This window comes from Schistocerca cancellata, chromosome 1 (assembly GCF_023864275.1).
Source record: "Schistocerca cancellata isolate TAMUIC-IGC-003103 chromosome 1, iqSchCanc2.1, whole genome shotgun sequence".
Lineage (NCBI taxonomy): Eukaryota > Metazoa > Arthropoda > Insecta > Orthoptera > Acrididae > Schistocerca > Schistocerca cancellata.
Window position 1 is genome coordinate 60,676,069 of NC_064626.1, and position 19,525 is coordinate 60,695,593.

The 19,525-nt window shown below is 44.5% G+C and overlaps 1 protein-coding gene across 1 annotated transcript in view; it reads left to right on the plus strand.

Annotated features, from left to right (window-relative positions):
- The window catches only part of LOC126100930 (malate dehydrogenase, cytoplasmic-like), a 207,848-nt gene that overhangs the window by 53,019 nt on the left and 135,304 nt on the right, over positions 1-19,525 (plus strand). The window contains exon 2 of the mRNA XM_049912345.1: positions 6,775-6,951. Within this exon, the coding sequence (XP_049768302.1) occupies positions 6,775-6,951 (177 nt within the window). The remainder of the gene's footprint in view (positions 1-6,774; positions 6,952-19,525) is intronic.

Below are 19,525 nucleotides of genomic sequence, written 5' to 3' on the forward strand. Positions count from 1 at the left end.
GTTCGAGACTGGCTGCAAGCGGAAGAGACATTGCAGTTAGCTCCTGAGAACATGCAACAGGACAGCAAAGCTCCCTGCCGCCGTTGGATAAGCAGCTGCAGCAGCAAGTCGTATACTCCTAGCTCACTCATTTGTTACATAGTTTAATTCTTAATTTCTTTGCGTGTTTTTGGTACTTGCATTGTTAAATTCATAAATTTCGGGCGTATTATAGTATTTGAGAGTTGTAGCATCGCGTTTTAGTACCTGAATAGTGTAAATTCGCGTAGTCGTCTGTCTTCTGTTTTTGTTTTGAACGGCCAGTGTCGGTTGGTCACAGTCAGTGTGCTCCCTGCCGCCGTTGGATAAGCAGCTGCAGCAGCAAGTCGTATACTCCTAGCTCACTCATTTGTTACATAGTTTAATTCTTAATTTCTTTGCGTGTTTTTGTTACTTGCATTGTTAAATTCATAAATTTCGGGCATATTATAGTATTTGAGAGTTGTAGCATCGCGTTTTAGTACCTCAATAGTGTAAATTCGCGTAGTCTCCTTCCGCCGCCGAGCAGTGTGTCAGCAGTGCACAAGTGGCAGCATTACTGCATTTACTAGGCAATCTCGTATTTTAATAACCGTTTAAATTTTGTGTCGATTTGTTTGCGCTCTCTGTAGATTAGTTCAGACGTTCTTTGCACAACAGTTTTTAGCATGGATAGGGACTGCAACTGCTGTGTTCGGATGCAGGCTGAGTTGGCATCCCTTCGCTCCCAGCTTCAGGCAGTGTTGGCTTCGGTCACACAGCTTGAGGCTGTTGCCAATGGGCATCACTGTGAGGGTCCGGATGGGGGTTTGTCGGGGACGGCCAGCTCGTCCCACGCATCCCCCGATCGGGCTACAACTGTGGTTGCCCGGGATACTGCCCGCATTGAGGCTGATCCCTCACCTGTGGTAGAGTGGGAGGTCGTCTCAAGGTGTGGCAGGGGGCGAAAGACATTCCGGAGGGCTGAACGGAAGGCCTCTCCAGTTTGTCTGACGAACCGGTTTCAGGCTCTGTCTCAGGCTGATACTGATCTTCGGCCTGACATGGCTGCCTGTCCTGTTCCAGAGGTTGCCCCTCAGTCTGCAAGATCCGGGCGGTCGCAGAGGGTGGGCTTACTGGTAGTTGGGAGCTCCAACGTCAGGCGCGTAATGGGGCCCCTTAGGGATATGGCAGCAAGGGAGGGGAAGAAGACCAAAGTGCACTCCGTGTGCATACCGGGGGAGTCATTCCAGATGTGGAAAGGGTCCTTCCGGATGCCATGAAGGGTACAGGGTGCACCCATCTGCAGGTGGTCGCTCATGTCGGCACCAATGATGTGTGTCGCTATGGATCGGAGTAAATCCTCTCTGGCTTCCGGCGGCTATCTCATTTGGTGAAGACTGCCAGTCTCGCTAGCGGGATGAAAGCAGAGCTCACCATCTGCAGCATTGTCGACAGGACTGACTGCAGACCTTTGGTACAGAGCCGAGTGGAGGGTCTGAATCAGAGGCTGAGACGGTTCTGCGACCTTGTGGGCTGCAGATTCCTCGACTTGCGCCATAGGCGGTGTAGCTTGCTCGCCAGGTTTCGAGAGGGTGCGTTTCTGGATGAGGTATCGAATATATTGCTTCCCCCTACTTATACCTCCCGAGGAGATCACGAATGTAAAATTAGAGAGATTAGAGCGCGCACAGAGGCTTTCAGACAGTCGTTCTTCCCGCGAACCATACGCGACTGGAACAGGAAAGGGAGGTAATGACAGTGGCACGTAAAGTGCCCTCCGCCACACACCGTTGGGTGGCTTGCGGAGTATAAATGTAGATGTAGATGTAGAAAGCGAACCGCACCCGATGGAACTAGACATAGGGATGGTAATCACGTCTCTCAGCTGTGCCGTACAGAAGGAGAGGGAGGCCACCACAACTGACAGTGAGGGAAACATACAAAGCCAAGTTCGCGGCACATGCTGAGGAAGCCAGCTGGCAGCTGGGGAAACTTCAATGCCTTTCTGAAGGCTACATTGGAACGCCTCTACAGATACCAATGCTGAGCCAGTGGAGCTCCCCCACCAGTGGTCACCAAGGTGAAGGGGAAGGGAGAGGACAGTTGCGGCTCATGAAATTGCTTGATGGGCTAACGCCAGGTAGGGACAGCAGCCACGGGAACCAACTGTTGTGCCCAGTCATCCCAGTGTCGGAATGGTGACAAAACACAGAACAGGCATTCCCCACGGCAGGGGCGATTTGGACTGACCTGTTTATGATGAACACATGACTGTGACACTGGTATTGAGCTGCATGATAGCCGCTGATTGCCCGCATCTCGTGGTCGTGCAGTAGCGTTCTCGCTTCCCACGCCCGGGTTCCCGGGTTCGATTCCCGGCGGGGTCAGGGATTTTCTCTGCCTCGTGATGGCTGGGTGTTGTGTGCTGTCCTTAGGTTGGTTAGGTTTAAGTAGTTCTAAGTTCTAGGGGACTGATGACCATAGATGTTAAGTCCCATAGTGCTCAGAGCCATTTGAACCATTTTTGATAGCCGCTGATAATACAACCTACATTTGCATATTCTATCACAGATAGCAAGCAAACTGCCAATGGTTTAACTACTAACCCTGACTGTTTTTCCCATGGTGCTTCTTTCCCTCTGCCCTTAAAACTACTGTGACGGTCACCATGCTAGTGCAGGTGTAGTGGGGCTCAACTCTTCATTTAAAAAAGGATCTCAAGCTTGCATTCAATGCCGTTCTGTCCTTTCCGGGATTTGTTTTTTGGCAAAGTATGCTAACACTGACACATAGAAATATAGAAAGGGTTACTGATGAAGAATCAGCCGACTTGCATCTCCTCCACGGGTTCACTAAACACAGTGTAAAAGCAGTACAATGTCTCAACATTGAGCTGTTCCTGTAGTGGTGGCAACCACACTACAATAGTTTTGCACCTCTATATATGCATTGATGACAACCATACTAGAGCAGTTTTGCACTTATACATAGTCAGATAACCAGATCTTCTCGTGCTTTTACAATTTGGTGTTTGTGCATTGCAGGCATTTTTGTTGTTGTGTTAACAGTGTCCTATTCAAGGGACGATAATTCCTCAGTCTTCCTGCTTTTAGTCCCCGACCAGTGGTGTGGGATGACCCAGAGTGTTTCAGAAACGCCAGCACTTGTTCTTGGATGGTAGGTGCAGATGAGAAAGGGTTACAACATGCTTGGTGCAGTGTACAGTCAGCCTCCCTTGTAATGGTCAGATGAGGTTGATCGTAATCTTGACAGTGAGCATTAATGCCCTCATATTCAGGTGCAGTTCAACATCAGGCCACTGTCACATCTGAATGCCCTACAAATCTGGATATTATATGATCCGATCAGTCAGCTAAATGGTGACCTACAAAAATGTCCCTTTCAAACTCTTGTCAGGTGCTGATAATGCTGTCTTAGACGGGTTTGCAGCATATCCGTGTGCCTCACAGTTATGATTCAACATCTGAGGCTGTTCACGCCCCTTGTATATCCTACCAGGCCTTGCAACAATACCAAACATGAGCACCACTAATGCACGTCAGTGGTCATTCTAGGTACTCTTAAACATTTACATACCTGCTAGTAGTGTGTGTCCATAGGAAGTCACATTGACAACCAACTATGTCTTTTGAGCTCTACAGTTTCTGTCAGACAGTGTATTTCAGTTTTAACATGCACAAAGTTCATAATTATTTCACAATATTTATGCAATATTAAATTTGGTTAGTCATATGAAAAGTAATTTAGAGTAAGTATACATTATTTTACCGATTAAAAAATGTTTCTGATGAATTACCTACGCATCGCTACAGAGTTGGTTGCAGATGGTAGCTTAGCTCATAAATTTTTTTGTGGATACACTTCCACATGTGATCCGTTTGTTGCCGATAGAACGCCTAAGCGACACTCATTTCTCACCCATGTCTTTCCCAATATCTCTTCCAATGCTCCCTCTACTTCATCTCATATTCGTGCTGTAAGATTGTGTACAACAGGAATTGGTGAACTCAACAGTTTATCCTTAAGGTAACCGAACAAAGAAAGTCAAAAGGGGTTATCTACGGTGAACGTGGTGGCCATGATGATGGACCATCTGGACTCTATCTGTCCAGAAAGGTTTCATCCAAGAACTGGCGAATATCTAATCCCCTGTGTTGCGTTGCTCCATCTTTTAGAAACATTACCCATGACTGAAATTCCTATAACTAAGTTGCAACTTTAAGTTCCAACATGTCCAGATAAACTGTAACATTAATGGTAGGATGAGTGAAAGAAAACAATGCAGTCAGTGTGTTGTTGATTAAGCTGCATTGCTCATTCGCTTTTGGGCTGTGCCTTACCTGCTGTACGACGATAGGTGGATTCTCTGACCCCCAAATCTGGACAATATGCCTTTTTGCTTCATCAGAAAAACAAACTTTATTAAACTGGCCATTGTTTGCATCGATTCTTTCCAGCGTGTTCCTAGCAAATTCAGCATGTCTGAACGTAACATCTAGCTGCAACGCTTGCAGGAGTTGCACTTTGCATGTATGGAAAAACAGCCATTTGTGTAAAAGTGTTCAGACAGGGCTATATAGTATATGTGTTTCTCTGGAAACACGATGTGACGCTTTGCGCAGATTGCATTGAAATGCAGTACATATGGTATCAACGGTGTTGTCACCCACTCATGGTGTACTGCACCTTGCCTTGCCACCAACTCTGCCAACTTTTTATAAACATTCCACAGCATCCTTTCATGCTATTCACACCTTAGAGATCTCGACCGTAGTCACTTTGGAACTGTCGGTGAACCATAATGGGCGACTGTTTTTAGTGAAACCACGGTATATATTCCTCTTTCTCCTGCAAAGACACTATTGCCACAGCAGCACTTCTAAATTACGCTGTATTTAAAATGAGATAGAGAAAAGAATTCAGAGCACATGTAGAAGTGCATGTATAAAAACTACATGAGTTAAACTACCATTTGCAATAAACTATGTTGCTTTATCCAGCATAGTTTCATACACTACTGGCCATTACAAATGCTACACCACAAAGATGACGTGATACAGATGCGAAATTTAACCGACAGGAAGAAGATGCTGTGATATGCAAATGATCAGCTTTTCAGAGCATTCACACAAGGCTGGCGCCAGTGGCGAAACCTGCAACGTGCTGACAAGAAAAAAGTTTCCAACGGATTTCTCACACACAAACAGTAGTTGACCGGCGTCGCCTGATGAAACGTTGTTGTGATGCCTCGTGTGAAGAGGAGAAATGCGTACCATCACGTTTCCGATTTCGATAAATGTCGGATTGTAGCCTATCACGATTGCGGTTTATCGTATCACGACATTGCTGCTCGCGTTGGTCGAGATCCAATGACTGTTAGCAGAATATGGAATCGGTGAGTTCAGGAGGGTAATACGGAACGCCATGCTGGATCCCAACGGCCTCGTATCACTAGCAGTCGAGACGACAGGCATCTTATCCGCATGGCTGTAACGGATCGTACAGCCAGGTCTCGATCCCAGAGTCAACAGATGGGGACGTTTGCAAGACAACAACCATCTGCACAAACAGTTCGACGAAGTTTGCAGCAGCATGGACTATCAGCTCAGAGACCATGGCTGCGGTTACCCTTGACGCTGCATCACAGACAGGACCGCCTGCGATGGTGTACTCGACGACGAACCTGCGTGCACGAATGGCAAAACGTCATTTTTTCGGATGAATCCAGGTTCTGCTTACGGCATCGTGATGGTCGCATCCGTGTTTGGCGACATCGCGGTGAACGCACATTGGAGGCGTATATTCGTCATTGCCAAACTGGCGTATCACCCGGCGTGATTTTATGGGGTGCCATTGGTTACATGTCTCAGTCACCACTTGTTCGCATTGACGGCACTTTGAACAGTGGACGTTACATTTGAGATGTGTTACGATCCGTGGCTCTACCCTTCATTCGATCCCTGTGAAACCCTATATTTCAGCGGTATAATGCACGACCACATGTTGCAGGTCCTGTACGGGCCTCTCTGGATACAGAACATGTTCGACTGCTGCCCTATCCAGCACAGTCTCCAGATCTCTCACCAATTGAAAACGTCTGGTCAATGGTGGCCGAGCATCTGGCTCGTCACAATACACCAGTCACTACTCTTGATGAACTGTGGTATCGTGTTGAAGCTGCATGGACAGCTGTACCTGTACACACCATCCAAGCTCTGTTTGACTCAATGCCCAGGCGTATCAAGGTCATTATTACGGCCAGAGGTGGTTGTTCTGGGTACTGATTTCTCAGGATCTATGCACCCAAATTGCGTGAAAATGTAATCACATGTCAGTTCTAGTATAATATATTTGTCCAATGAATACCCATTTATCATCTGCTTTATTCTTGGTGTAGCAATTTTAATGGCCAGTAGTGTAGCAATAAATTTATGTAGCCGGGAAAAGACTTTACACTCACCCAGTGGTACACTTACAATAACGGTGGCAAACACCTGAATATATTTTGTCTTTTTTTCCAGCAGGTTTCTTTCTGTTATTGATTGTGTCCATTACTCAGAAGCCTCTGCAGTGGACGATGGACCTGGACCAGCGGCATTAATTTTAATGCAGCAACAATGTTCACAACAACCTTGTTAAAATAAGTTTTCAAATTAGTCTGTCTTTAAAGTATGATACACGTTTCCGGCAAAGTTTCTCTATGTTAGTTGCGAGGAAATTAAGTGCTACAAGTTGTTACGACGTGTGCCTCAGGGCATGGCCCTGGAGGAGTTCTCGCGGAAGACGGCGCTGGTGGTGGTGGCGGGGGCGGGTCCCGCGGCCGCCTACAGTGGTGTCATGGCCGCCGTCTGCGCCCGCAGCGCCCCCTCTCTGCCGGAGGCCAACTTCAGTGGCGTGTCGCGCCTCCTGCAGGACTGGGCCGAAGCTAAGGTACCGAACACGTCAGCAGCGCGTAGCACCTTCTGAGCCAAGTGGCATTTCTGTCAGAAAATACATTTCTCTGACTCTGCCGCAACGGGACATTTGTAACTTGTGTTCATTGTTAAAATTTTATGATGATACTCCAAAGTCTCTGCAGTTAAGTGGTCAGAGTGTCTGACTGGCATGTAGATCTATGTTCAATTCCCAGTACTGCTAGAGATTTTCTCAGTGGAAGGACTGCAACGGAGTGGGCTCATACTTGTGCTGCAAGCTGAGAAGTTACTTAATTGATAAGTACTGGGTCCAACATCCAGGAGCTGACAATGGGTGTGAGAACATTAGGCTGACCCCACGACCTCGATACTGAATCAAATGTCACCATTGGCAGTGGGAGACACTGCAACTATTCAGCACTGAGTGGTCTGGCAGTATTATTACGCCAAGTTTGTATAGTACTCTTTTATTATTCAGTACTGTTGATCACCATGACCTTGTGACCAGCGCTGTTGACTGATAATCCTGACAAACTTCGATTCCAGTCCATGTTTCGATCATAAAGAATGACTTCCTTTGTTGACTTAATATTTCCAGATTATGAAATTCTTTATTAATTAATCCTCGAGAAATGGGAGGAAAGAAGCGCCCACACCTTCTACTTATTACTATTCATTTTTAACTGTTGGTCATTTTATGCAACTATATGGGGACCAGTCACATTATAAACAGGTGTATCATCTTGCACACAGCATGTAAACAATTACACACACATCAATATACACTGGCCATTAAAATTGCTACACCAACATTAAATGCAGATGATAAACGGGTACTCATTGGACAAATATATTAGAACTGACAAATGATTACATTTTCACGCAGTTTGGGTGCATAGATCCTGAGAAATCAGTACCTAGAACAACCACCTCTGATAATAATAACGGCCTTCATACGCCTAGTCATTGAGCCAAACAGAGCTCGGATGGCGTGTACAGGTACAGCTGCCCATGCAGCTTCAACACGATACCACAGTTCATCAAGAGTAGTGACTGGTGTAGTGTGACGAGCCAGTTGCTCGGCCACCATTGGCCAGACGTTTTCATTTGGTGAGAGATCTGGAGAATTTGCTGGATAGGGCAGCAGTCAAACATTGTCTGCATCCAGAAGGGCCCGTACAGGACCTGCAACATGCGGTCGTGCATTATCCTGCTGAAATGTAGGGTTTCGCAGGGGTCAAATGAAGGGTAGAGACACGGGTCGTAACACATCTGAAATGTAATGTTCACTGTTCAAAGTGCCGTCAATGAGAACGAGAGGTAACCGAGACGTGTAACCAATGGCACCCCATACCATCACGCCGGGTGATACGCCAGTATGGCAATGGCGAATACACGCTTCCAATGTGCGTTCACCGCGATGTCACCAAACACTGATGCGACCATCATGATACTGTAAACAGAACCTGGATTCATCTGAAAAAATTACGTTTTGCCATTCGTGCACCCAGGTTCGTTGTTGAGTACACCATCGCATGCGGTCCTGTCTGTGATGCAGCGTCAAGGGTAACCGCAGCCATGGTCTCTGAGCTGATAGTCCATACTGCTGTAAACGTCATCGAACTGTACGTGCAGATGGTTGTCGTCTTGTAAAAGTCCCCATTTGTTGACTCAGGGATCGAGATGTGGCTGCACGAACCGTTACAGCCATGCGGATAAGATGCCTGTCATCTCGACTGCTAGTGACACGACGCCGTTGGGATCCAGCACGGCGTTCCATATTACCCTTCTGACCCCAGCGCTTCCATATTCTGCTAACAGTCATTGGATCTTGACCAACGCGAGCAGCAATGTCGCGATACGATAAACTGCAATCACGATAGGCTACAATCCGACCTTTATCAAAATCGGAAACGTGATGGTACGCATTTCTCCTCCTTACACGAGGCATCACAACAACGTTTCAGCAGGCAACACTGGTCAGCTGCTGTTTGTGTATGAGAAATCGGTTGGAATCTTTCCTCATGTCAGCATGTTGCAGGTGTTGCTACCGGCACCAACCTTGTGTGAATGCTCTGAAAAGCTAATCATTTGCATATCACATCATCTTCTTCCTGTCGGTTAAATTTTGCGTCTGTAGCACGTCATCTCAGTGGTGTAGCAATTTTAATGGCCATTAGTGTATGTAACAGTGTGTCTATACACCAGCAGATCTGAGGATAGGATACAAAGCACCTCGTGAAACAGTGACGCCCGAGCTCAGCCTCTCATTTTCTTCGTCTAAAACTCAGACTGAAGAAGTGGAACCATCCCTTTAAAAGAAAAACAGGTTGATGTACAGAAATTTAGAGTCAAGCAATGTGTGTAAGAGAGAAGGAAAACATATAAGCCTATGTTGTAACATTGCAGGCATTTCTGAACCTGGCATCTTGCATGCGTCTCTTAATTTTCAAATAGGAAGGAGGTCATGTGACATATGAGATAGACGGAGAATCGCACGAGGAAGATAATAGTGTTTTCATATGAGCATAGCTTGGTTCATTCTTTCTTACATATGACCTGAAAGCTGATGGCGTTAACACAAGCTGAACGCATTGAGATTGTCCTGATGTCCAGGGGAAGGATCTCCCTTGTTATGCCAGAGGATTTTAACTAATTCCCCGAGGCAGGCTACATTTTCGCCACAGTTCGATGGTGAAACTTCTCCCGAAATTGCGTGAAACGCTCCGTCGCAGGCAAACAAAAAGTTGGATGACCGATAACGGCAGCGGATGAAGCAACATCATCTCCTGTTTTGTCGTTGTCCAACAAGAGTCCACAGTGTAATACTCGTTCAGTGTTGCCGTACATCAGTACCATTACAGAATGCAAATGTTGCAACATCTCACTGAGGGTGAGGCAATTCGTCGGTTTCAATTTACAGAATGGATGATACACAAGCTGGAAAAACTATTCCTTTTCCAATATGATGTACTGTTTATGGGTGAAGGTGTTTCCTGTGTCAAGTGCTAGATCAATAAACAGAATCACAGATACTGGTCAAGTGCCAATCTTCACTGGATGGATCCACTGAAGTAAGTTGGTGCATTGAAAATTGTGTGTAATATGGGGTTTTCACACCGTTGGGACCTGTACCACTCAGAGCGCACTGAAGCATCGCATTATCTACAGTTGTCAGGCAATGATGTGCTGCTGCCGCTGCTATCTGGTCATGGGATATTTCCAACTTTCTTTTAGCACGATGGTACTTCACCTCAATTTGGGCTAGCTTTCTGGACATGGCTGGATATCCAGTTTTTCCCTGGATAGATAGGCTGTAGATATCTGTTCGAGTGGATACCACATTTCCCAGATTTAAGTCCATTAGACTTATGTCTGTGTCCATATGTGAAGGCAGTTGTGTCTGCAGTGAGGGTAAGAAACCATGAGCACATCAGGGAGCTGATTATTGATACTTGTGCTCTCGAGCTGTGTGTTGCTTGAAGTCCATGAGGAATGGGTGAAGCCATGCTCAAATGAAAGACATGGTTCTTTTTATCACTTAGTTCTTGGTCTGTCTGATACACCACACGACATCCTTTCCACCTGAAAATTACGAAATTCATTCATGCTTATAAGATGGCAGCTTCCAAACTGGTCGCCGCGTCGGTAACATAGCCTCAAAGTTTCTTCCCTCTATCCAGTCTAATAAGACTTGACTTTACATTTCTGTTTATCCACCTGTTTTGTTTTAGAAGTGTGGTTCAATGACCGTGGAGCTCCGTGTAATGCTATAAGCTTTGCTGCCAGATCTGATGTTACACACTGCAACAGTTGTTCAACTCTATGGTTGTGAGTGTAAGTAGCGCCAGTCAGACAGAACTGCTGCTGTCTGGATGCCTGGCACTACATAATTTGGCTGATCAGTGACTACTTAAATGCCTTCGTGCGAACTGTACATTGTCTAATGTTGTCATCAAAAAGCTACAGTGTCAGTACTGAATAATATATCTAAGTTATTCACTTAACACCAGCTCATGAAACGTGGATAAACAGAAATGTAAAGTCAAGTCTTATTAGACTGGATAGAGGGAAGAAACTTTGTGGCTATGTTACCGACGCGGCGACCAGTTTGGAAGCTGCCATCTTATAAGCACGAGCGAATTTCGTAATTTTCAGGTTTCAGCCTTTTATAGAATAATTAGCATCTATTTTCAAGTGTCGGTCAATTTACGTTTTTCAGCACCTATGTGACACATTCCTACAAGTCATACAAACTTGTGACCATTCATGCCACATTCTTTTGTTTACACTCAATATCCCTTATATGTTATGGGCCCCACACACTTGAGCAACATTCAAAGACAGGATGTACAAGCCTCTGTATTTTGCATTTTGCATTTTTCTAGCATCCTGCCAATGAAACGAAGTATACCACCTACCTTACCTACGACTGAGCCTATGTAGTCATTCCACTTCCTATCTCCACAAACTGTTACATCCAGGTACTCGTATATGAGTTCACTGATTCCAACTGTGGCTCATTAATGTTGTAGTCACAGGATAGTAGCTGTGCGCAATTATACACTGCCTGACAAAAGAAATGAAGCACCCAGAGGGGATGAGCAAATGGGTTGAGAAGGTATGTGATGTTATTTCAGTGAATATAAAATCTTGTCAAATTTACAAAGAACTTTGCAGTATGAGCCCACTTATAAGTATGATGTTGCACTTTCGCTGATCTGGATGTATGCACTGATCGAGTTGAGAAGGATTTCATAAAGCCTTTGTATTCTCTCATGAGGCAAGCCAAGCCAAAGCTATTGTAAGCAGCCCTAGATCTCCCAAATACTGGTAGTGAGATGCAGTTGACGTCTGAGCTGGTCCCACAAATGTGGTATTGGGAACAGATCTCGGGATCTTGCTGACAGCAGGACTACCTCAACATCACACTGACAATTCTGAGAGTCATGTGAAATGTGTGGATGAGCACTGTGCTATCGAAAAATGACACCGTGATAATGGATGAGGGAAACATATGATGATGGAGGACATCCGTGTCATACCATTGCGCTGTCAAAGTTTCCTGAGTCACCACTAGCTGTGGCCTGATGTCATACTTGGTGGCTCCCCAAACCATGATGCCAGGCATAATACTGCAGTGCCTCTCCAAAACATTGAAAGAATGTTACCTCTTTCCGTACCATCACCGTATTATTTATGATGGTCATTCAGGGTAGTGCAGAACCACGAATCATCACTGAGCACTGTGTGATGCCATTCACCAGCATCAGTCCATTTCTCCCAGTCATGGCACCACTCCAGCCCAGCCATTTGTGGTGTGGTGTTAACGGCGGCCTATGCATGGGATGGTAATTTCTTAGTCTGTCATCTCGTAGTGGGATGACACAGAATCTTGCAGGGAGGCCATCACCTGTTCTCAGATATCAGGCACAAATGTGAAAGGATACAATGTGACTGATGCACAAACAATGATTCTCCCTTGTAGTGATCACACCTGGTCGGCTGGAAACTTGATAATGAACATGCCTGCCCTCACGTTCCTGGACAGGCCGCTGTCATTTCTGAATGGCCCACAAATCTTGATACTGTGCAGTTCGACCAGCTAGCCAAATGGAAGACATAATGAGGCTGATCTGAAACTCTGAGAGGTGCTGATAACGCCATCTCACAGGTATCTGAAGCATCTCCGCGTCCTTTAATACTCAGTATCTGATACTGGTCATGCCACTTACATAACCTACCGGGCCTGGTAACGACACTAAACATGAACAACATTCATGCACTATTTGCTCGTTTTACCCATCACAAATGTCTCTTTGTTACACATAACTGCATCACACAGTTAAATAACGATTTGTGTATGTGCAGTTCCAGATTCCTAGAAGGCTTGAAACCTATCATAAGACTGTATATCATAAGACTATAACAACATCTATTAACCTTCTGAGTTTGTGATTGTATTTCAACTTCTATGGGGTAGTTAGAGGTTAGTGGGATGCTGAGATGATTCAGTTCGTTGAGTCATTCATTCACAGTTTATGTTCCATAAATCCCATCATGGAGAGAAGCCTTCAGGGTCATGAAACAAGTTATACATTACCATACAGAGTCAACCACTGCCGGCTGTTTCTGTGAAGTACATCAACAACAAATTATGGCTGGTACCGATCTATTCAAAATGATAATTGCAATACTTACTTCTAGATTACTTTTTTATGTATGTTAGGAGAAAAACAGCCACTCCAGAAACAGCCACTGGTCCTCCTCATATACCACTCAGCTGATGCTTTCTCTAATCTTTTAAACAAAGCATAATGAAAATTTACACTGACCACTATTAGCTGTCTATATAGGGTGTTTACTTGAAATGAACACATTCAAATATGTTGAAAACTACACATTGGATTAAAAAAGTTATAATTCCAATTTTTTTGTCTCGAAGGGTGACATCCTGTGATACCATGCTTGACACCCTACCCCACCCCGTGCAGTGGTGGTGGCAGTGGGGGTTTGGGGGGGGGGGGGGGACTTTGAAACCTTCAGTGGGAACCCCCATTTTTTATTTACGATTACGATTCTACTTTTTGTCTGAAGCATTTTCTTCGTTTCATCACAGATGGCACTGTATTTAGAGGAATAGAAATGGGTACACAATCGTAATTTACGACACGCTACTCAGTTGCCCTTGAATGACCAATGGTATGTGGGACCCAATCTCCATGCTGCGAAGGTAGGACAGGCCAGTATTTCATAACTCCTAATTGGAAACCCCATTCACAACGTTGTATGCCTCCTACATATCAAACAGGGGACTACTCGATGCAGCACTGTGGCCATGGTTTGAAGTGAATGCTACTCTGCATTTCCAGTTAGAGTAAGTGTCCAAACACATCACCAACTTCAATACACTTAGAGATCCACCTTGCAAATGACCATCCACAGGACAGAAACACATCTGCGGGAATGTCAGGACAGGCGTTTTGATGTGGTCAACTGTGTTTTCACAGCCTGTTGACACTTGCTGGTGCATCTTATCTTTCAAATATCCCAACATAAAGAAATCCAGGGACGTCAAATTGGGTGACCTAGTGAAGCAATTGACGGAGCCACATCTGCCGATCCACCGGTCTAATACCTGCCATGCTTCGATTGCGTAATGTGCTGGGCAACCGTAATGCTGAAACCACGTATGTTGTTGAATGTCCAGTGCAACATTCTGCAGCAGTTCTAGTATTCCCCTTCCAAAAACATTTGATATTTGCGTCTTTTCAACGTGCCGCCGATAAGATATGGACCAATGAGTTTGTTCTCCATGATGCCACAGCATATGTCAACTGACCGATGACATAGATGGTCAGCTTGCCATAATCAGTGGGTATTGTCCACATTCCAGCAATGCATGTTATGCTGGTTAAGCCTACCATCGTTTGTGAATATAGACTCAGTAAAGAACATGGGCCATCTGCGTTTGTTGATGTGCTCATTCACATGATACTTATGATGATGCAGTATTGAGACAATACTACCTTACAGACATATTGGAATCGTGTTGTAATTTCTGCGCGTTTATCCATGGGTTGTGGTGCACTGCTGTTATTACAGCTATTTAGCTTCTCCTGTAACACATTTCCTTTTGCTAGTCTAAATGCTATCATCAGACATAAAGGCATTGGCTCCATAAAGTACTATGTTCCATAAATTGTGTTTGTTCTTGCTATAACAAATTTGGCGACGAGTGAAGATTACGTTTTTGTGTCACTGCTGAGTCACTCGAGAAACATCTTGATGGAACTAGTATGAGATTTTCACTCTGCAGCGGAGTGTGTGCTGATATGAAACTTCCTGGCAGATTAAAACTGTGTGCCCGACCGAGACTCGAACTCGGGACCTTTGCCTTTCGCGGGCAAGTGCTCTACCATCTGAGCTACCGAAGCACGACTCACGCCCGGTACTCACAGCTTTACTTCTGCCAGTACCTCGTCTCCTACCTTCAAGTCTCGGTCGGGCACACAGTTTTAATCTGCCAGGAAGTTTCATATCAGCGCACACTCCGCTGCAGAGTGAAAATCTCATTCTGGAAACATCCCCCAGGCTGTGGCTAAGCCATGTCTCCGCAATATCCTTTCTTTCAGGAGTGCTAGTTCTGCATGGTTCGCAGGAGAGCTTCCGTAAAGTTTGGAAGGTAGGAGACGAGGTACTGGCAGAAGTAAAGCTGTGAGTACCGGGCGTGAGTCGTGCTTCGGTAGCTCAGATGGTAGAGCACTTGCCCGCGAAAGGCAAAGGTCCCGAGTTCGAGTCTCGGTCGGGCACACAGTTTTAATCTGCCAGGAAGTTTCATATCAGCGCACACTCCGCTGCAAAGTGAAAATCTCATTCTGGAAACCTCCCCCAGGCTGTGGCTAAGCCATGTCTCCGCAATATCCTTTCTTTCAGGAGTGCTAGTTCTGCATGGTTCGCAGGAGAGCTTCCGTAAAGTTTGGAAGGTAGGAGACAAGGTACTGGCAGAAGTAAAGCTGTGAGTACCGGGCGTGAGTCATGCTTTGGTAGATCAGATGGTAGAGCACTTGCCCACGAAAGGCAAAGGTCCCGAGTTTGAGTCTCGGTCGGGCACACAGTTTTAATCTGCCAGGAAGTTTCATCTTGATGGAAGAAATACTCCAATGTATCAATGCCCAACAGCAAGCCTTTGTGGAACAACACCAGGCTCTCACCATCTCACTCAATCAAGTGGCATCTGCATGTTCACTGCAGGATACTCTTCAGTCATTGAAACCATTGCCTTTTCTGGCATACGCTGAATCAGCTGAAGATTGGGACTCCTATGAGACATGGTTATGACAACATTTCCAAGTTTTTTATGTGCACAATGCAAACCTATGTAGGGCTTTGTTTCTTTCCTGGCTTTTGCCACACAAATATCAATTGTTGTGCCAACTTTCACCTTTGCAAGAACCAGTCGGCTTATGATTTGATGAAATGTTCAAGTTTATCTCAACAAGTTTCTGTGACAGAACACATGTCATTGTAATATGTGCAGAATTTTACCATTGTCAGAAACAATCAAAACCAATCTTACAAAGCCTGGGCTGCAGAATTACATGGGTTGAGCTGTTGTAAATTTTTCATCAGTACCCATGATGAATATTATGCTGATCACATGCATGACATTATTATTCACATGGCCTCAAATAGGGAAGGCCACAAAAAAGAACTTTTGTGTGAGAATTGGATGCTTACGGATGGGCTCAGTTTAGCATAGCCCTTTGAAATGTCACGAGCTGCAGGAGATCAGATTCCTGCATGGAGGGAGGTGTCAGAAGTTGTTCTGAAAGTGTTTAGGAAGATGGGAAAGCTGTTGCAGCAATAAAACCTTTGATTCAGCATCACATGGAGCAGTGTAAGTTATGGCCACAGCACCAACAAGGCGCATCACAACAGTGTCTGTATACCCCCTTCCATCTTACCCATACTGCTTTGTCAACCATGAGCACGCTGCATACCCTAAGGGTTGGACTGTTTGCAGTAACTGTTAAAAGAAAGGCCACATTTCATCAGTATACAAATCCTCTTAAAACATCATGTACACAGTAGTACCGATAGACATAAACTGTATTTCTATGACTGTATCCCCAAACAAATTGTTTATTGATTTATGTGTGTTTAATGAACTGCTAAAACTGCAGTTGGACACAGGAGCCACTGTGACTAGCAAATGCACAAACATATGTGGACATGAAATCCCCTACCCTCACACAGGCTTAACAAAAGTTGGTAAGCTACAAAAAACATCAGATTCCAATCCTAGGTCAGTTCTCCACTCCTGTGTCACACACCTTTCTTGTTGAGGACTATTCCCATACCGTAGACCTGTTCAGGTTAGTTACATTTAATTTTTTTGGTTTCTCTGTTGTTGATGAGGTAAATTTATTAGACTATTTAATGTCACTCAGTGTCATTTATCCTATTTCTTCCAGTGAATGGGCTACACCACTGGTCATAGTTAAGAAGCCGACATGTAAGCTTCGCCTCTGTGGAAACTTCAGTGTCACAATTCATGCATAGTCCATGATAGATACATATCCTTTGCCCCACCCTGACAAGTTACTCATAAAATTATCAAGAGGCCACCACTTTTCAAAGATTTATATTGTTGAAAGCATACCTCCAGCTCCCCTTGGATGTGAGTCCACTAGGCGCCTTCTCATTGTCAATACACCTTTCAGGCTATGCAATTTCAATGCGTGCCTTTTGCATCACTAGTGCACCCACAAATTTTCAGCAATTTTTAGGACATCTGACAGTCTCTGGGCCTGGTTGCATCAATTACCTCAACAATTTCATTGTTTTGAGTTCTTCCACTAAGACCACCTTAGCAATCTCCAATCATTGTTTTCTGTTTTGCAGTCTGCAGATCTCAACTGCAATCTCGCCAAATCTAATTTTTTTCGGCCATCAGTTGAGTACCTAGGTTTTGAGATACCTCACACAGGAGTCAACCTGTTGCATCAACATGCTGGCGGAATTGTGGCTTTGGCACAGCTGACCTCCCTCAAGGAACTGTACTGCCATAAGTTTCTACCAGATGCATTCTCTGTTGCTCAGCCCCTGCAAGTGCTTTTGTGTAAAAATGTGCCTTTTACAGATCCCCATCTTGTGGAAGTGCATTTACTTTACTTAAATCTAATCTTAAATCTGCACTGTGTTGGCCACTTTCAGCTAGCTCAGCATCTTGTGTTAGCTACAGATGCCTCTCACCATGGTCTTGGTGTGATGTTGGTGCACAAATATGTAGATTGGTCTGAACGACCCACTGATTATGCACAACCCATTGCTTACATTTCTAAAACTTTATCTCCTGCTCAGCAGTTGTATTTGCAGACTAAAAATGATGCTTTAGCGGTTGTATTCACCCTCAAGAAATTTCACATCTTCTTGTATGGTTCTAAGTTCCATTTAATCATGGATCACAAGCTGTTGGTTGCTCTTTTTAATCCTTTGGCTACTGTGGCAGATAAAACAGTGCATCATTTGCAGCAGTGAGCTTCATTCCTCTCCTGTGTCATCATCAGATCCATTACTTAGGCCGGTATTACACTATCAAATTTCTTTGTCAAATATCTTTGTCAAAAATCTTTGTCAAAGATATTTGATGGTGTAATAGGGAAATTTGTCCAATGTCATTCACTATTTGATGAAATCTAAGGCTTCGCTGTAGATTTGATCAAAGAAGTTGCTTGTCTTCTGTTCACTGCAATGTGACATGTTACCACATGGAGCGCTAGCATCGCTGCAGCGTTCTATCGGCTGTGTGTTTTTATAAACATTGCTGGTAAATACAATTGGTCTGTGCTAACAACTACAAAATTAATAGAGATGTATGAAGCTGATGAGGCACTTTACAATGTGAGGCACCCTGAATACAAAAATAGATTAAGAAGATTGGAGACCTGACCTGACCTGACCTAACCTAACCTAACCTAACCTAACCTAACCTAACCCTCTCCTGTAGCAAGGAATCAGAGTGTTACAGTGAGCCTGTCTCCTGCAGATGTAGCAGTTCTTAAGTAAATATCGTGCTTTGTGATATGAGGATACACTTCACTTGGCACATAACAGAAATGTTTGCTCATCCATTCTTAAGTAATTGATGTACGACTTGACGTCCTCCACTATAAGCTCATGTAACAAGTTTTGTTGACTGTTTTTGTCATATTGTCATAAAACCCATGGCTTCACCCAGGTGTGTTTCCTTTTTTTTTCCCTGCTTCTCTTCCACATGTGCACATAGTGCAATTGTGGTACATCCAATTGCTGCAGTTAATAAGTTGTTGTTGTCAGTCATCTTGAACTTTGACGAAAAATATGATGACAGTGTAATACCCCTTCTAGCGCTATGTCAAAGATCTTTGTCAAATATATTTGACTGAATATTTGATCACATCTTTGATCAAATCTTTGACAAAGAAATTTGATAGTGTAATACCGGCCTTACTGATGCCACAACATGCCAATGCCAATGCCTTATCGCGCCTTCCAATTGGGCTGAACCTGGCATTTGATCAGCATGAATTGCTTTGTTTGTATTTAGATACTGAGAACCAGAATACAGCTGATGGTTTTCCCTTCACTTGTGCCACGATAGTATCGACCATCATCACAGATCTTAGTCGGGTCCACTCTTTTGTGCAGCACAGGTGCTGGAAAAACTGTGGGCAGTGTCTCAAATCCCTTGCTTAATTACTTCTCTATACAGCATTGCCTGTCTTTGTTTGACAGATTAATTTTGTCAGTTGTGGAGGGTGCTGTTCCCGGGTTGTGATTCCTTCTTTCTTATGCTGTAATATACTGTGCCTTCTTCATGTCAGTCTACAAGCATGTGTATCAGCCAGGCATAGATGGGAACATTAATGCGGCTTATTGCCACTTGCACTCATTGTTTTCAGCAAGAGGTAGACCTGCGGGCATCTTTTTTCCCTGGCTGATGCCCCTGGGACTGTCTACGAGTTGATTTTGCTGGGGCCTTTCTAAATCAGTATTGGCTCATTGTAATGGATGCCTGTTCCAAATTTCCCTGTGTGGTACATTGT